Consider the following 19,298-nt stretch of genomic DNA (forward strand, 5'->3'; position numbering starts at 1 on the left):
TGTCGAGTGTCTGGTCATACTACAGTACATGTTACAAAATGCTTTTTAGAAAAACCACTATAAAACTCGATCAGTAAACTCTATGAAGTTAGGTCAAAAATTTCCTACAAGGTAATCAGTTCAGCCAGTATTCAGTATAATTTGTGTTCAATCAAAAGTCGCAAATAACACAATAACGACAACAATGTTTGGTTTAGACAGCCTGTGTTGTGTTGTTGTCGTTGTATGCCAACAAATCGCACTAGTCTGTCCACATAAACCATTACATAGATTTGTCTAAACATTGACAATCGGCACACTAACGATCTGGTCATAAAAGTGTAACATTTTTCTAATTATAAACACACATCACCATTGTGCAACGAACTGCCACAATGAATCATCCATGACTCATAAGAGATTTTCCCGCTGAGATAAACTTGCGCCGAGATTGTGGATGTGATTGGGCTTAGGCTGTGTGTCTGTAGGCTGTGCACCCCAGTGTCACCACATCGCCCACCCGTACTCCATCGTCTGCTTTTACAGGCCGCGTGTCTTTGTCCGTTATTACCGTTCATGGACTTATCCATACCAGGCCTTCCTTTCATACAGCCAGTCACAACATTTAGTTCAGCTCAACATCTGGTCAAGACTTCTACATACCGAGGAGACTTTCACGTTCTCCGACCCGGTCAAGGGAGAAACCACCACACGAATGAAAAATACATAGGTAAGACAAAACATTCTTTTTCATTCCTCCCTTTTGTTGACATTTCCTCCTGTCCACAGCCCGGAATGAAACTGTCGGCCATCTCATGACAACCACACAGATCACTCGTCTCTCGCACTTTTCCGCCTCCTTCATTTCCTTTCCCTTTCACATCCAAAACATACCTTCAGGTGTGTGACATAGTCTGCTGTTGACAATATTGACATATCATTTCTGTCTAAACACAAGAACACACGAGCCTGACAATCTTCACATAAAATCTGCTCACAAATCGCCAATAAAATCATGTTCATGTTTTAGGAAAACCCGATAACATAGACTTTGACAACAAACATTTGTTTATCACGACGTTATCATTTCGCCATCTTGACATCCTTTTCATGACCAAGGTGACGAGAGGTAAGTCACATATTCTCAAATATATTAGGTTTTACCTTCTCTCTGTTACTTAAAAGAAAGTTAGGTAAGTGTTATTTCATGTAGTCACATGAATGTCAATGGAATGCATTGAATACTTGAATACAGCGACACCACCACAGTCTAGAGAACCACAAGTGTTTCTGTCTTCAGTTTTTAACTGTGTGAGCAGTAAGAGACAGTATGGACAATAATGGCCAATGTGATAAGTATTAGCATTAAAGAGCAGTCTAGCCAGTATCGAAGTGTACAACAATACAAACACTGTAACGTTTTTAACGAAAGAGTGTGTAGAATGTGTCTGCGAGCGCGTGTAAACATCTGCATGTAAACCACGCTCGCCGCACTCTTTCACCTTTTTCAACAAAAAGGTCCGGCCAACGATTAACACATTTAATGTTTATGAAATTAATTAACGATGAGATGAGGATGGAACAAAATAAAAGAACGCTACTCCCCAAGCGTCAACCTCCTCCTAACGTTCCTCAGACGGGCTGGCGAGATGTCTGACTGGACCAGCAGGTTATATCCGACGAATTAATTCACGAAGTTCGTGAATCTAAAAACCACATTAAAACCACACCACTTGTCTCGGCGAAGCTGATGTATTCCAGTGTGATTAATTCCTACACCACGACTTGGAATACAAATGGTAATCTTCCACTGAAGTACGTTGGATATCCGTTGCAGGCAGTTAACCACACACTGATCACTCTCCACTGAGCTCTGTACTCTCCAGCTGCTTGGTCCCGACTGTCACGAGAAACGTTAGATCTCCTAGGTTAACTCGTTCTTTTCATCTTCCTGACCAATCAGGCACCCTTAGCGACCAGGTAACTAGGACGACCTCCTAACAGTCTTTCTTGGAGACTGTGTCAACCAATCACAAGTACTACATGGCTCTCCATTGCCTACTGTCGCCCTAGTTACGCTGTGCTAAGCTCATTTACGTCATTCCATCCATGACGTAAAAAGAATTAGAACTGACGCAGCCTCCGCGCGACTTCCCTCCCCTGACATCAAGGAGAATTAAAAATAAAAATGACTCTAACTAGATTCGCCTGAATCGCGAATCGTTACAAACACACAATCTCTCGCATTCACACCTGATCGTTCACAAACACACACACAATCACATATTTACTGTCCACATATTCCAGCTAATCTATTACAGACATTGTAACTTTTTGAGCTGTAGTCATCTACATCTTTGCTATACGATATGGTTAATGATATATTTTATTGCTATAATATGACTTCAATTGTTTACATTTTGCCATTTGATATGGCTGTTCATTGTCAACCGACTGTCTAGTCATCATCATCTACACAACATCGACTCAGCTGCCGTCTGTAGGCAGTGTAGTTATTGTTTATTTACTTCATCACGTTTTGCGAGAACTGAATGATGTTGTAGGTTCAGACACAAGCTTGTCATTCTTGTGGGCCAGGTATCCCAACTCTTGACAGCACAAACGTAAATTTATTGGGCGAGTTGTACACGGAGCAGACATTCCCTAGGACTGAACCATTCACTTTGTGCTGTATGTTACATATGTCACCGTCTCTCAATTAATGTGACAATCGTCAACCACATGACAGACTACGACGATCATTATGTCCGTCACAAGGAAGAAGCCCGAGTCATGTCAGAGATGCTCTGTCACTAGAGAAACTCTTATTGATATTGAGTGGAATGGCCCACGCTGGACTTATACATGTGATGACTTGAATAACATGCACTGATCACACTGATACACAATTGCACATATGATCATTTACTGAACAAAAATGTTATACGTTAGTATATACCACATAGTAAGCAGCTGGTGGTTACAAATGTTGCAGTGTTAATATGTGAAGCTCCTGCATTCAAAGGGCTAAATGAGAAGACGTGGATGAAGTGTTGTGGAGGTGCTGGTGTTCAGCAGAGGGCACAGACAATCGCTGTAATCTTTTAGCGAGAACACTGGCTACAGACACTGCCTCCCACTGATGTGATGGTATTAAAGGGAGACCACTGTCAGCAATGTCCAGTCATCCGCCATCTGCTACACAACAGGTGAGACAAGGTGATCTGTAAGGGACAATTAGGACCTTGACTGCTGCAAGACTAGAAAAAGGGTCACAAGAAAAGTAACAGCTGAAGGCTGTCACGGATCAGTCCGTGCCTCCATGTTTTAAAGTTAGTTTAATCCCTTCGCTGTTTGTAAATTGCAATGATAAATAACATGTATTGATGAGTAAGAGAGTCAGCGAGGAAAGGGAGATCACTCTAGCAAAGAATGTAGAGAAGCAGACGGCTTTGGCGGACATGATGATGATGATGTAGTTTTGTAGCGCGCTAGTATCCACATCACAAAGATGCGCTCAATGCGCGGTGATCCCAGCAGCCACCAAACTGCAGGTCAAATGAAAACTTCAAAAACGTTTAAACAAGTGAGTCTTAAGATTTTTCTTGAAAGATGCAATACTATCAGACTCCTTGGTCGAGAGGGGAAGCGAGTTCCACAAAAGCGGGGCTACATTGGAGAAGGATCTGAAACCCGCAGTCTTCTTATTAGCATTCCCTGACTGAACACTCGGTCGTTCAAGTCTGAAGTGTGCTGCTGAACGAAGGTTCCGCTGGGGTTGGTAACAGCGAATGAGTTCTTGGAGATAGACAGGCGCAAGGTCGTGAAGACAGCCATAGGTTAAGGTTAACAATTTGTGCTCAATTCGCTTCTCCACAGGAAGGCAGTGTAGGTCACGAAGCACAGGAGTAATATGGTCAGTTGTTTTCTTTCCTGCAACTAACCTCGCAGCCGTATTTTGTACTCGCTGTAGCCTCGACAACTCGCTCTTTGAAATCCCCCAGAGGCAGCTGTTGGCATAGTCTAATGTAGAACCGATGAGAGACACAGCAACTGCATTTGCAGTCTTCTTATTAAGACTGGGTCGGAGTCGTCCAAGAGTGGAAGGATGTTGTGTGAGTGATAATGTGAGCGTAGATCTTAAAAGTAATTCCTTGCCTAGACAAGGTTTCTTTTTTTCCTCTGTGTACGGGGAATTGAGGTAGGTAGCGCACTTGTGATCGACGTTGCATTAGACTGTGTTGCAAAGTTTTTTAAATTATAAAACTGTCATGTAAGCCTTTGCAAAACTTGGTCAAGCGTTTCTCCTTATTTTTCAGCACCAAATAACAAATCCTACCTGTATATCTAGGTGTTGTTATAAACCACGGTATGACTTCAAATCACGTATCGTATAATTTAGAGTATATTATGTAGAAGAGAGACTTACAGCAATGTTGTCAAAGGAACATGAAAATGTCAACGATTTATTTTTAAAAATTCACAGAGTTTAAGAGTTTAGACTGGAACTGTCATCGTTCAGAATATTTTTAATAAACCAAAACATTGAAAGTTGTTTCTAGCTATTACTGGTATCAGATGTTAGTCATTAATGCAAAATAACATGACTCTAATAATGGTAATGAATACAAAAAAAGGTAAAAAGTCATTACAGGTAGTAACAGAATCAGTAACTGAAAAAATAGAACATTTGTATTGGAGAGATCAACATTTTTTTAGCAAAGCAACTAGCTCCAAAGCCTTTTTATCTGCTTCGTTTATCTGATAACCCGACAATTGACAATATCTGCCGTGCAGCTACTTGGAAAAGAATGGAGTTTACCAGCATCAGTCTCTAAACAGTCAAGCACATCAGGCTAAACATTTACTAAACATCTACATTTATATAAACATTTTTATTTCTTCTTTTAAATTAAATGTTCTTAGTCATGAATATTTCATGTAGGGTTCTGCTAGGTTTCTTCATTACAGAATCTTTTCGATCAAATCGCCTATTTAAGAGTCACATGGGTCTCTGATTGAAAATAACCGTCCTACACTGACACAGCAATCTGTAGCTTGCAGGTGATAAATCAGGAATGATAAAAGATAGCGAAATAAAATTATTAAACTTTATTTATTTTACATAACACGTTTAAAGTACATTTAACATCTCTCACAAGTACAGCACCTTTACACAGTTCAACTCAGTGCTTCCATAGATTGACTGAGTACTTCAGTAGGAATACTACTGGTGAAACCACTGGAGATAACACCGGGTACAGCATTTGATATGCACATGCGGCATAAAAACCAGCTGTCCAGCCTAATGATGGGTGATGAAGAAGTGCATTTTCCCTTTGGAGATAGTCTGAAACATTTAGAAATCATTTCTGGTGCATCATAAATATAAATACTCATTACTTCTGCAGGGTTTTTGAATGTAATTATTGGAATAGTGGAAGATTTTGAGCATGTGTAACATTTTCTAGGATAGTAAAAATAAGATAAAATGTGATTTAAGTAAAAAACGAAGTTTTGATGCCGTTGTCCTTAATCTGCTCGCAATCATTTCACTATAGATTGACGTGAATACCTTTATAATCTTGATTCAAATGAAGAGAATCAGAACCACCAAAGTTTAGAAATTGTGTATAAAGTGCATAGAAACTAAAGTAATTTTTCGCTGTAGTTCTTGACTGACTTAATTGTAAAGATTTGGAGACGCTTTGGCTACTTGATACGCAAAATTGGGTAAGGATAGGTCTTTTGTGATAACTTTCATCTTAAAGCCCAAATTTCATTGCGCTTCTCACAGTCTGGAACCCACAGAGAGGCATGGAATTACCATTTGTGCTAAATGCCTTCAGCTTGATTTTGCAGATAGGTGGAATAGCAAATAACATCTAAAGATGTTTCACAGACACTGAAATCGCACAATCAATGCTAATATTTTGTACTAGTAAACACAAGACCCCACGTTCGTTTTAGTAGCAGTAATGTCGGTCTAATACTTCTAATACTTACGGCTGCGTGGGTAATTCAGGAGCTGAAGCTCAATACGTTCCCACCTGATTGAATACAAAACTGGGAATGTAAGAGACATGCACAGTTTATACTTATTGTGTAAACAAATCAAATCCAATTATCTTAGTTCACTTCTGTATATTACATTGTGTCATAAATTTAGAGGATTCACAAATTATCTGTTTCTTTATCTCTACTACCCTATATTCGAAGTCTTTCTTACCTTCACGTAACTGAAAGAAAGTCTATCATTATGCAAATTAATGATTAAAATGATGTTTTATGCGTGACTTTAAAAATAGAGGTGTGTCAAATGGCAATATCTACAACCAACACCAAAGTAAGGCAAATAACTGTGGACTGTTAAAAGTTTTAGAAATATGTACAGTTTTATTCATGATTAAAAATAACAAATATAGGACAAAAATGTCTTTTGTCTACAATGAATTATTTTTATTATTATTATTATTATTATTATTATTATTATTATTATTATTACCATCAGCTTAGCAACTAACGATTACAAATGAACACTGTTGAAGTGATGCCATTTACAAAAAAGTCCAGAAGCATTTTTAACCCTAATGGACACTATTAAGAATTTGTGCCAAATTATGTGATCAAACGTTTATTATTCACTTCTCCTGTCTCTACCGATATAAATATCTTTATTTTAGTTTTTAGTTTTCTGGTTGATTGCAATATAGACAAAATACGACTCACTGATCCCAAAGGATGAACACGCATGGAAGAAGGATCACCAAGCACAATATTTTGGTCACAGATGGAGATGCAACGGGATGTTGCACTAGGAATACGACTACGAATACGCATGTGGCTATATTAACCATGCTCATGCAAAACAGTGCAAACTTCATGAGTGCTTGTTCCCCTTCGTGAATACCTGGAACATAACATGTACAGTTATTTCAATAGCATTAATTTTTGTATAAATTATTTCTGGTAGTTTTTCTTGTATTTTTATTTACTAGTGATGGAGATTTTTTAAATTAATCATAGTAGAGTTAATTGATGTATCGTGATATTTTAGCCTTATGAGCATGCTCACAGCACTTTTAAATAATTGTAGTGAACATAATAAGGTAAAATTACAAAAGCCATCTAAAATGACAGGAAAGTTAGAGATAAGACTTTCAACGGGTAAAAGTGTGGTGCTATCTTTTTTTTTTTGTTACTGACCAAACAGACCGACTACAGTAGTTCATAACTGTGTTCTTGGTTAGAGATGTATAGTGAGTGGGTGTTATGAGTGCATTTTTCGTGTTAATGATTTTGATGATGAAGATGATAAAGATGATGATTGAGATGATGATAAAGATGATGATGAAGATTGATGAAGATTATTGATAAAGATGATTGATGATGATTGATGATGATGATGATTTATTTATAGTTATTATTATCATGGATTTGACAATAGTTAAGAACCTTAGCTGAGTGGGAATATTTTAAGTGTACAATAACAAGTGATAGAGTATGATATGAAACCAGATTATCGAAGTATTTGTAGAACAAGTGTGTACTGTACATGACAAACTGGGAATGTTCTCACAAATGTAAGTACTAAATCAGACAGTTTTCCAAAGTCTAGACAAGAGACATCACACACCTGATACACTTGTGGAGCGTACCTCTGATACTTACTATTTCCAGGGTTTTGTTGTTCCCTATGGTGTTCTAGAATTTTCAACCTGATAAGATTCAAAATGTTATTGTAATTATAGATGTATTAAAAGTTTCATTATGTAAATAATCTGACATATCATGGTCTTTTTTGTGCTAGCTAGTATTATAAATTTCTCTCTCAGACGTCCGCTTTTAATTCCGTGTCTTGGATTTACTCTCTTTTTGCTTCCGAAGTAATTTTTCTTATACAAATCATTTTATGTAAAACACTAAAAATTAGAGTTTCTTAATAAATGGGAAACTTAACAACCTAATACTAGAAGTACTAACAACAGAATAAAACGAGATCAAAAACATTTAACAAATTGTTTTTTCTGATTTAAAGAGATTTACTAACATTCTCTAAAATTCGTCTTTCAAATTTATTTTGCAGACAAAAGACTTATCTTATACATTGGAATACATGCAATAAATAGAATTCCTACTTTCTTTGTAAGAGCCATTATTGTCGTGGAAGTTTTGTAATACACAGATTCTTCAATTTTATACTAAATTCTAATCGGCATGTGCAGCATATAGTGTGCAATTACATATATTATGGCTACTTTTCTGCTTTTATCATTATTAATCGTTCGTATGTGTGGACATATATGGCTAAACATAAAATTAGACCCACAATTTAACTCACTGCTTCCATGAGATGTAAATGCATGGAACGAGTGCTATCACCAATGATGTCACCAGGCGTACATGGGATACCACAGAGAAAAGTGATATGAACACAAATGCAGCTAAAAACGCAATGGTCCAGGCAAACATTATGTACTCCATAAATGCTGTTTCCATGTCGAAAGTACCTAAAACATAAAAATACACATTTTAGGTAACAGCATGCCTATTATTTGTTTGGTCAGAGTAAGTGTTATTGTTCTTACAAATCAAACATGTTTCACCTTTGTTAGTTTTTGTGCGTAAAAAGAGACTTTCTCTTGACCTCCGACCTTTCGTAAAAAGGGGAGCAACCAGTCTAGTGGTTAGAACAGGAGCATGCAAAATTATTTGGTTTGATGCATTTTAGAAGTAGAGTACTTAATTGTTTCGCCCAGTTGTGAAAGAAGCACCTGACTCCATAGAAGTAAGGCGTAGAGGTTGAGGCCTCGACAAAAGTTTTCCGAAGTTGAAATTTGAGACCACTGTGAACATCTATGATAGTAAAATGCATCGTTTAACTAACAGAAGCATGAAATTTTTTGAACAACCTAAGCCACAAGAATAGAGCTAAATACTGACAATTCCTGATGAAAACGTCTGATACTTACTAAACTCTTGATTAGGACTGTCGAGCTGTATGAAATGTCTCCACCTGATTAAATACAATTTACAAATAATGTATCGTGGCTTCATTATGTTAACAAGTCAAAGTAAGCGAGATTATTTGACAAAAATGCATACTGTTGCACCAAATCACAAACATGTATTATAACAAACAATAACAATAACAGCAAACATGTGATTAATGTAGCGCATAATCAGGCTCCTAAGTAAGATGACTCTCAGAGCTTAAGACCAGTCAAAGACATGAACAGAATACAAACTGCTGAAGAAAAACTGTTAGGCAGACGAATAATAAAACAGATAATAGATAAATTGATTGATTTTCTTTCGTTGATTCAAGAGCATAGACCCAGCACGGTGGGAGTATATATATATATCAAAGTAACTACACAACACTTAACTTTGCTGCATATACAAATCAGTAATAAATATTATCAACTTCTATATACACTTGTATCAAGGAACTCTAGACATATACACACACTTTAAACAGCATATATGAATACACCTTCTCTCTCTCACACACACACACACACGCACACACAGAAAATCTTACTCATAGACCATTATCCTAAACCCCAAATTATCACAATATTAAACCAATATTATCACACCTTACAATACCCTTTCCCCCAATCACACACATATATATATCTAGAGTGAGACAACAACTTACTTTATCAAAAAAAAGAATTCGAATATCATGAAAGTTACCACCATGGATGCCACCGACAGAAAATAGGATACACTATTCCCAAGATAGTAACATAAGGATTGAGAGGTGATTTCCAATAAAGTAATTTGGGTGAATACGTTGTCCTTTGCAAAAGTCTCTGAAATATAAACACAAACAATTTAACTTAAAAAAATGAATTGCATTTATTATATTTTATTTTTTAAGTTTTTTTGGGTCGTAAGTTTTATTAAAGTAAACAATACTCATAGCTATTAATAAACAGGTGTGTTGAGTTTCATTATTGGTACCTTTACAAGATAAGAGAAGATACTTCTCAATATATTTAACATATAAGTGATCAATTAACTAATCTTAACTCAAATAAACTGGTTGATAAAAGTCGGCAAAAATTAAAGTCTGCGGATTTAATTTCCTTCGCACCACTGTTTCCCTGCTGGAAATATTGTAATTAAAATAGCACGAATAATAAAAATGCATATCACACAATATAATACTTACGGAAATAAAGGAAAAGAAAGAGATTCGGCCATTTGATTTTTCGTCTCCACCTAATTTTAAAGGAATGAGAGAAATGTATTGACCTCACTGTGTTAAAATGAAATCAAACAATAAAACTGGATTTATGAACCATTAGCTGTATAAGTATTGAATGACTTCTTTAGGTCTTACTTATCCTATCCTTTCTTTTTGTTTTTGCCATCTTTAAACAATATTGACTATGTCAAAGTATTTTGTTTATATGGTAAACTAACAATGACTATGAGAAACTGTTCTAAATATAGCTGATCTTCTGTCTCTGATCATTCCTTTTTATCTGACAGTATTTGATGTCTGATCTGCTAGATATCTAAAATGAAGTATTGCTCACAAATCAACCAGCCTATTAGCCATTAGTTTTTGATGTATCAGAGAAATTAAAAACTGTAAGCCCATAAGGTCACTCCTGAAGTGAGACACTAATTACATATGTATAGAAAAGGAGGATAGAATTTTTTATAAATATATATATACTGCTCACTTTTGAATGTATGAAGCTGTGATTGAAAACAAGGACGCGAAAAGCATTATGTATATGACACTCGCCGAACAAACAAGGGGAAGTATTTCAATATAATATAGCAGAAGTGATGTGCCATTATCTGAAACGTAAAATGTTCATATTTCAAATTTTATTGTAACAAAATTAATATATAACGGCCTGATTAATTGTGCTAAGAAAACTTGCTTTGGTTACAGCGAGCTGCGAACTAGGCGTTTACAAAGACCTTACAAGGCTTAGCCAAATACAAAGGAAATGGATTTCGAAAATAATGTGTTAAAGATCGTATTATAAAACTACAATGTAACTGAATACTGGTGTATGTTTTGAGATGGAAAACTAGAAACTGCAGCCTAAACGTTTTTTAAACCTACAAAAGTTTCTGTTGGTTACATCAGTGTAAGATTTATGTCCACACGTGTAATTTATACGGGTATAAGGCTGTGTGTGAGCGTGCACGTACGTATGTGTATTTAAGATTCATTTATGCTTTTTTTCAAACCTGTTAATTTCTCTTCATTTCTTTACGCCATTCTTCTGTTCTCACTAAGATGAAGTAACATTCTGTTATAATTATCTTAATGGCCATAAAGGTTTCATAATAAAAGAAGTTCATGATTAAAGCATTCTTTTGGTCTTGTTAACCTGTCTGACTTATCATTAACTGACTGTGTAAGTTATCTTCTTGAGCCGATTGCATTGTTTTTTCTCCACTTAATGACTTTAATGACACTGACTTCTAGATATTTTGTGCACTAAACGGTGTCTTCTTGTTGTATAAAAATTTTATACTTTATACTGTTGATATTTAATATGCATGTGTGGAGTCAGGCGTTGCCAACAAACCATTTGTCGAGGCCTAAACCTCTACTCGTTACTTCTACGGAGTCCGGATCAGTAAACATAACTAGAATTCAATAAGAGTAACGTTTCGTTTCCATGAATAATAATTGATACATGTATGGAAGTTTTATCAGGATGAATAGTATCTTTTCTAGATGATGCTACCCAACGAAAGACAATAAATCATAATAGAGATTCTTCTAAGATGTTTCCCATTTCAGCGCTAGAATTTCAGTTATCATTAAACCTGAACTTTAACCTGTATAGAATCCTTGCAATACTCTTGTTAGTAATTCTTACAGATACCAATGCGATATAAATAACGCTTTTCTCAAACGAGAAGAACATCTGAGAAGAACATTGGTCTAGTTGACTGAATTACACTTTCAGTAAGATTTCATCCATCCCACTTTGCCATTTGATCTGTATATTTTAGGAAAATCCTCTATTTGAGGCAATGGAGGCAAAACAAAATTTGGTAGTAGGTCTTTAATACATGTTGTTTATCTGGCAGTGTTATCGATAAAGCAAACATGAAATTTTAGAAACAACAGTAACAATACATGAGACAGCTTGAGGCACAAATTCGTGATAACATGACAAAAATACCTTTGACACAGTCCACTTGCACAGGTAGACATGCCGTAAACATGATTGCACAAATCCAAGCAAATGTATCCATTGTGAGCACCTGAATAAATAAAGCAACGAAAACAATTTAGTGCAAAATACTTCAGCAAATCAACTAACTTATTTTTTTAAATCATGTTCTTCTTCAGTGTTTCAGAATGCAGAAACGGTGCGCGCAGTGCACCATCTTTGATATCGACATTATCATCACTTATTATCAGATAAAAAGTAACACATAAACAGTGTTTAAACATTCCCAATTTTTTTAACAAACATCTCAGGGATTTCGCCCATTTTTTTAAACATCGATTTATACAATATAACTCAAATAATTTTGATGCCTTACTTGAAACTGCTTATGAAATTTAGAAGCAGACTATGTGGACTTTAAGAAGGCATTTGACAGTGCAGAGAGGGACTTCATCTGTAGGCTGATGATCCGCTACGGCATTCCGCCTAAGCTCAAAAACAGTATCCAGGGGTTGTATGAAGACTCGTCCTGCCAAGCTATCCACAACTGCAAACTCACTACACCTGGATGGCACTGTTACATACGCCCGTATTCTATTCATGGACTTTTCATCTGCATTTAATACCATTCAACCACACTTGCTTTTACAACGTCTCCTAGCACTAAATGTTAACTCAACCCTAGTGCTCTGGATGAGGGAGTTTCTCCGGGACCTGCCACAGAGGGTCAGCTTGGGAGACACAATCTCGAACACTCTGATTGATACCAGAGCCCCACAGGGGTGTGTTTTGTCCCCGATACTGCTCTCTGTTTATACTAGTGAAGTCAGGACAGAATTCTTAAATTGTTTCCTAAGTTTGCAGACGATATGCCATTGGTTGCTAGGCTCAAGGATGAGGAGTCACTAGCAAGCTATTTCCTCCAGGTTCAGAAATTACACTCATGGTTTGAAGAAAACTTCCTGGTGCTCAATGTCTCCAAAACTAAGGAAGTGGTCCTTGAGAGAAGAAAATATCAACCTGTCCACACCCCCATAATTATTGATAATAAGTTAATAGAACAGGTGCAAAGTTTTAGGTACCTCGGCACAGTGCTAGACAATAAACTGTCCTTTCAGGAAAACACCAGCGTTGTTTCCAGGAAAGCACATCAGCGCCTGTTTCTGCTGAGGCAATTGCGGAATTTTGGTGTCAGTAGCCCTGTCCTCGAGTTAGTTAGTATATCGCAGCCTAATCGAGAGCATCATAACATTCAACATACCGATGTGGTTTGGCGTTCTCTTTGTCAAAGATAAAGCTTGTCTGACGAGGGTTGTCAAGAGTGTCAGTAATATCATTGGTTCCCCACAAAGACCTCCACATCAGGGCTGTGAGGTTAAAAGCGATCAGCATCATCACAGACCATTTTCATCGCCATTTTCAACTGCTACCCCCCTGCCATAGATGGCAGCAAGGGGTCGTCAAGAAGAGTGCCTTTGCCAAGTCATTTTTACCGACTGCAATAGCACTCTTAAACAGGTCTCCAAAATGTCGTCCATGTCATAAGAAACCTCACAATGGCGACTGTACAGAACAGCCATTCAATACAGAGCTGGATAAGGGAAGGATAACACATTAAACATACTTTTAATTAACCTTGTCTCAGAAACCAGCAACAACAGCAGCTCCTATCATCCAAGGAATTCTGAAGTTTTACATAGTCGGTGTGGATACATAGAAGAATTTTCTTCCCCATCTCAGACCAACATACCAGATTGCTGGCAGTTGCTGATCCATGCATGGGAACAGATTTTTCTTGTTCTTTTGTTGTTGTTGTTTTTTTTTGCGGAAGCTCCCAACAAAGAAAAATTTCTATGTCTCTGCGACCATAGACAATAAAGATGTCTTGTATCTTGTATCTTGTATAATCAAAACGCTAATGACTGCATGAAATGTACTGCGCATGCTTTTGTGTGGTATGTTATCAAGGCAGGATGTTTATGTTTTCAAATGGCTTCTATTCATGTTGCCTTCAAGCTACTATATACAGTCTGTCTGGGTTAAACAAATTCAGTTAGAATGGTTACTTCTTTGACTTGTTTTTAATAATTATGGTGTTAAATACATTATCTATTAATAAAACATTACAACAGTACTTAATCAATAAACAACACTTTAACATTTTAATACATAGTGTTTTGGCATATGTATAACAAATAGAGATAATCCAAAAGAAAATTATATGTAAGATTTGTCTTTACATTTTAAATGCTGTTCTAATATCTTAGTTTTTGTTTTGTCTCACTTATTCTGAACGTTTGTTCATATACATGCGTGTGTAAAAGAGAGAGATTGGTATTCGATGTCAGATACACACTATGCTTAATTTTGATGCTTATGTTTATTCCTCTATTTACCAGTATGCTTATTTCTGTAACGTCAAGTAAGATGAATATTTTACTTACGGTACTTGTATTGTCCTTTACTAGGTCAGCGTGTACGTCACTACAGTAACAAAAACGAAACCTCTCTCCCTGTGTTTACAAAATTAGCAAATTTTCTGATATTTACAGCACCTCTACTCCAAATAAACAGTTTGCTATATATCAACCTTTCCTAAAACCTTTTAATAGCGGGGACAAGCAGGTTAAATTAAGGGACGCAACCACCTTCGAAAAAAGGCTTAAGCACAATAACGTGGAGTAAGGACTTGGGCCTAGGCCTCTTTCACTCCCACTCTGCTCGCGCGTGTGTGTAAGACTGTGTCTGAGAGTATGTGTATTACTGTCTGTGCATGCGTGTGTAAAGCCACCAGTTTAACTTACTGTCACATATTTACTCAGCTTAATTTGTAAGCAATGCATTAATAGCTAATTGATATACTTGGGCACTAAACAGTGAAAACACAATTTTGATCGTAGATGGGTGGTTTAAAAATTACGAATTATTCACCTTACGAAAATAAAAAAAACTTTTTTTTCATTTTTTACAGTTTCTTTCAACGGACTACATTAAGTCCCTCTCTAAAGGACTTTCTCTTTCTTAGTATCATGTTGCAGAGTACCAGCTGTCTGCATAATTACATACTATTTTGAGTGTTGTATGTTTAAGGTCTCTAAGGTGATAGAAGACTTTCATACAAAACCATAATCAGATAATTTCAAAAAAAGTTGAAAAAAATGAATGTATGATTTCAGCAAATTTCTTATTTAAAATCATTTGCAAATTTGATCAAAATGGCGGCTATCGCACTTCCATACCTTAAACAACTCGTATAACTCATTCAGTTTTAGGATTAGAAGAACAAATTTGGTGTCAAAACAAGGGTGTAATATAAGTAATGGAAATTTATTATAACATTGTTGTACTATAGACATTTAATCGTCTTCTAGTTTTGTCTCGCAACTCATTCAGGCGCAGCACACACAAGCACACAGAGACATAATACGTAAATCATAACAAATATTTAACCTATACTTAGGTATTTTTTATTTATGATGCCAGTAACAGAGAATATTAATGCGAATCACGTTAAAATAACTTGCTTCCTGTGCAATACAAAGGTTTATCATGACGCCCCTACATTGTGGAGAAGCCTGAATAACTGTCTTTGGGATATACTCCATTTAAAGATCCTCAAATTGTACACTTGTTTACGTAAATCTTTAACAATATCTTATTTGTGCTCTACTTTCTTCCACCTGCAATACACTTTAATATCGACATACTATTTAAATATCGCTCACTCCACTCCTCTCTCACTCTCGCGTGCTACTATGTATCATATATACATACATATATAACACTGGGTAACAGCAACATGTTATGATACAAATCACACTCAGCCACTTAGCAAAAGGAGAATATTGAGATAAAATATTTTCATCACTAGTTTCCAGATGTACAGTGGGGTATCTTTTCTGCTCTAATATCTACTTGCATATAGCACTCACTACAACCACCAGTTGGTGCAACTTACCCTGTAGTGGTGTGGTGGCTTGCCCACCTTGTGCTCCTGGCAGGTCTAACCAAGCCAAACAGGTCTGTCAGAGCAGAGGCCAGACTAAACTGTTGCACCCTGGCCCTACATGTTTTGCTTTGGACTAACAACCCACTCAGGTAAAAACAAAAGCTGTTACAGAACCAACAACAGTATCACAACAGGGGCCTGGTCAGGAAGATTCTTCTCTAGAAGCTCGCTGGTAAAAGCCTTAGGGAAGCCAGCTTGCCAACTCATCTTTTGATGACCAACGCAAGAACCAGGACAGGGACCTGGAACATCAGAACCCTCTATGAAAGTGGCAAGTCAGCTCAAATGGCAAGAGGAATGAGAAAATACAGCATCAGGGTTCTTAGGTTATGGGAAACCAGATGGAATGGAAGTAATAAGTCCAGACTAACATCAGGAGCAACCATTATTTACTTTGGCCGCAAAGACCTGTACCACGATCATACCCAGGGAGTAGCTGATGTCAACAGAGGCAACAAAGGCACTGATGGCCTGGGAACCAGTCTCACCACGGCTCATGTCAACAAGATTCAACGCTAAAGGAAGGAAGATCACCATCATCCACTGTCATGCACCAACAAATGCAGCAGATGAAGAGGAAGAAGAAAAAGAAGACTTCTGTAGCACCTTGCAGTCTCTGCTTGACCACACACCAAGAAGAGATCTAAAAATCACCATGGAAAAAAACTAAATGCTAAAGTGAGAGATGATAACACCAGCAGGGAGCACATCATGGAAAGACATGGCATCGGCACCTGCAATGAAAACGAGGAGCTCTTCGAAGATTTCTTCGCTTTCAATGACCATGTTAAGGGTGGCACTGTGATTCCACACAAAAATATACACAAGACAACGTGGGCTTCGCCTGATGGCCAGATGGAAAACCAGATTTACCATATAACAGTTGCTCGAATTAGAGGAGTCTCCGAGATGTCCGAGGGTACAGATCATTTGGAAACACCCAGCACCTACTAGTCACACAAGCACTATCTCGCACCGAACATTCCAGGCACCAAAGCTTGTGTCAGTCACACTCGCTCACGCACTTGCTAGAATAGTCTACTCGCACGGCCGACCGGCAGGTCAAACAGGATCAGATACGTCAACAGGTGACACCTCACCACGAGAGACCGTTACAACATTTTAATTTGTAACATGCATACCTATATGCATAAATACATTCAAACATGGATGCATATATAAATACATATATTAATATTAACAGATATTCAAGTATCACTAGAAGGCATCTGGTTTTCATAAAAGAATCTAATAAATTATAAATACATTTAAAAACTGAATAAAAACATTTCCAAACGAGATGTGGGGTCAAAGCAAGATGCTAATAAAACGGGTCACAGATCTTATTAGAATATAAATACATAAAATCAGCCCAGTGTCAATGGAGTTTCACTAGGTTTGACAGAAAGAAAGGAAAAAAGGCAAAACGTAAGTCTGTCTGCAGAGTACTTTAGTAAAAAAAAATTTAATAATGCCTATATACAAATATGTATAAAACTCTTTGGGGAGTTAGAGAATCCAATATGTCTTCGGACACACATTTTCTTTAACAGTATGACCTGGTTGCAGCCTGTTAGCAGATATCCATATGAAAACCTTGTCAACCGCGGCTTCCCTTCAGTTCCCTAGAAATGTAAAGAGTTTGGTGAACTCGCTTGGTTCTCCTCCTTGAAATCGTCCTTTAATCAGTTTCTCTTATATCGTTTCTTTCTGGATTTTTAGAACAGCTGTAAAGAAAGGTCCAAATGCATGTACTGTACTCTGCAATAATTATTTCCGATACAATCCATCAGCAACTGCAATAACATTACTACTTCTCGTTAAAAATCTGATATCAACAAAAGCAGCAAGAATAAAGATATTACACATTATACTTGTATAGGTGTTTTCTGAAATTGCACCTTTGTTTTTATGAGTTGTAACAAAACCAACCGTGTCCTATTTATCTGCTCTTTTGAGAAAGTTTATCATCATTAGTAACACATTGTGGTTTACGTTATGATTTACTGATATTTATTCATCATTTTTGTGAATTTATTCTAACCTTGACCACTACCGACACACACGGTAGGTCAGTGGTTCCTTAAGGCATGTTTATTCTTTCTAAGATATACGTTTGTGAGAATATGTTATTATTATATTTACTCACTGTCTTGCTCCTGACGTCTATTGGCTTACAGCAGTTTTATCTCACTTGATACATTCCTGCCATCATTGCTAGGTGAGGCATTTGTACCTCGATTTCTGAAATAATAAAGCCAGACGAAACAACACAATTTAAAAAAAAGGCTTTTGATTTGAAATATTCATCAGATTACATCAATTATCCTGATTTATAATGCTTACCTCTTTCTCAGGAAGAACACTAAAATTACAGCAGCGACCACCACCACCACCAAGCATGAGCAAATTACTCCAGTAACGATGCCAGTGCCTTCACTGTTTGCTTCTTTGTCTGAAAAAAAGTGTCATTAGTATTATGTACATAGCAGCAAACACATCTACTGTGATCAACGCAGATTACTTTTATTTATTAAAATCTGTGAGTTTTTATGCTCAGTGCAAAAAAAGTCATGGTCAAGAGTTTCGCATTGCAGAGTCCTCTTAAAAACTTTCTTGAACTGTAGAAAATAAACCGGTATTTATGTAGCTCAGAGAGAACTTTTCTGGACATTTTAACAACACAAGCGTAAAACACGAGAACAAATATGTTTGGTTGGAAAACCCTTAAAACTGAAAAATTAGCAAATTTAATACTTTGATACATCATTACCTTTCTGGCTGCATTTATTGTACTCTTTATTTTCATCTAAATTTTACTTATCTCAGACTTGACTCTCTTGTAAACAGGGTACGCCATGAATACAGAATAGTTCCATTTGTTTTCAGTGCCTACAATGTGACATCTTTCCTGAGTATCTTTGTAATCATTTCTACCTACATAGACAACAAGTGCAATAAAGTTTCCGTGTTCCTCTCTCTATTTGAAAAAACTAGAATATTCAAACCCTTAGCAAACACTCATTTGCATAATTTTTATCGACTTTAAGTTATCCTGCCTGAGCACATTAGAATATTCACATGTACAATTTTTGCAAAATGCTTCAAAGCTTATTTGTTCCTTAAGTATTTAATAGTTTTAA

At 36.6% G+C, this 19,298-nt stretch overlaps 1 protein-coding gene and 1 long non-coding RNA gene across 7 annotated transcripts; both read right to left on the reverse strand.

The window, feature by feature from the left end:
* Positions 1–4,490: 4,490 nt before the first annotated feature.
* Positions 4,491–14,874, reverse strand: LOC112569643. Of its 6 annotated transcripts, none has more exons than XM_025247498.1 (12): positions 14,591–14,874; positions 12,523–12,632; positions 12,156–12,237; positions 10,683–10,803; positions 10,163–10,212; positions 9,644–9,800; positions 8,952–8,995; positions 8,321–8,489; positions 7,651–7,697; positions 6,709–6,889; positions 5,986–6,029; positions 4,491–5,329 (listed from the first exon to the last, which is right to left on the reverse strand). In XM_025247498.1, exons 3-12 carry the CDS (start codon positions 12,226–12,228, stop codon positions 5,166–5,168), a joined length of 1,050 nt encoding a protein of 349 aa, XP_025103283.1. In that variant the 5' UTR covers positions 12,229–12,237; positions 12,523–12,632; positions 14,591–14,874; the 3' UTR covers positions 4,491–5,165. The 6 variants fall into 6 exon arrangements, with proteins under 6 accessions (XP_025103283.1, XP_025103282.1, XP_025103285.1 ...); XM_025247497.1 differs by having other exon boundaries at positions 12,523–12,720; XM_025247500.1 differs by lacking the exon at positions 12,523–12,632 and having other exon boundaries at positions 14,591–14,873.
* A 1,855-nt stretch (positions 14,875–16,729) lies between these two features.
* On the reverse strand, positions 16,730–19,086 carry LOC112569657. The gene is made up of 3 exons (XR_003100495.1): positions 18,502–19,086; positions 18,305–18,399; positions 16,730–17,882 (listed from the first exon to the last, which is right to left on the reverse strand). It is a non-coding gene; the product is annotated as an uncharacterized LOC112569657 (long non-coding RNA).
* Positions 19,087–19,298: the final 212 nt, after the last annotated feature.

This window comes from Pomacea canaliculata, linkage group LG7 (assembly GCF_003073045.1).
Source record: "Pomacea canaliculata isolate SZHN2017 linkage group LG7, ASM307304v1, whole genome shotgun sequence".
Taxonomy (NCBI): Eukaryota; Metazoa; Mollusca; class Gastropoda; order Architaenioglossa; family Ampullariidae; genus Pomacea; species Pomacea canaliculata.

Coding starts and splice junctions, on each gene's coding strand:
- LOC112569643 (XM_025247498.1), bottom strand. CDS start 12,228: ATGGATACATTTGCTTGGATTTGTGCAATCATGTTTACGGCATGTCTA. Junction 10,804..12,155: donor GCAAGTGGACTGTGTCAAAG/GTATTTTTGTCA, acceptor TTTACGTTTCAG/ATAATGGCACATCACTTCTG. Junction 6,890..7,650: donor ACAACAAAACCCTGGAAATA/GTAAGTATCAGA, acceptor GTTATGTTCCAG/GTATTCACGAAGGGGAACAA.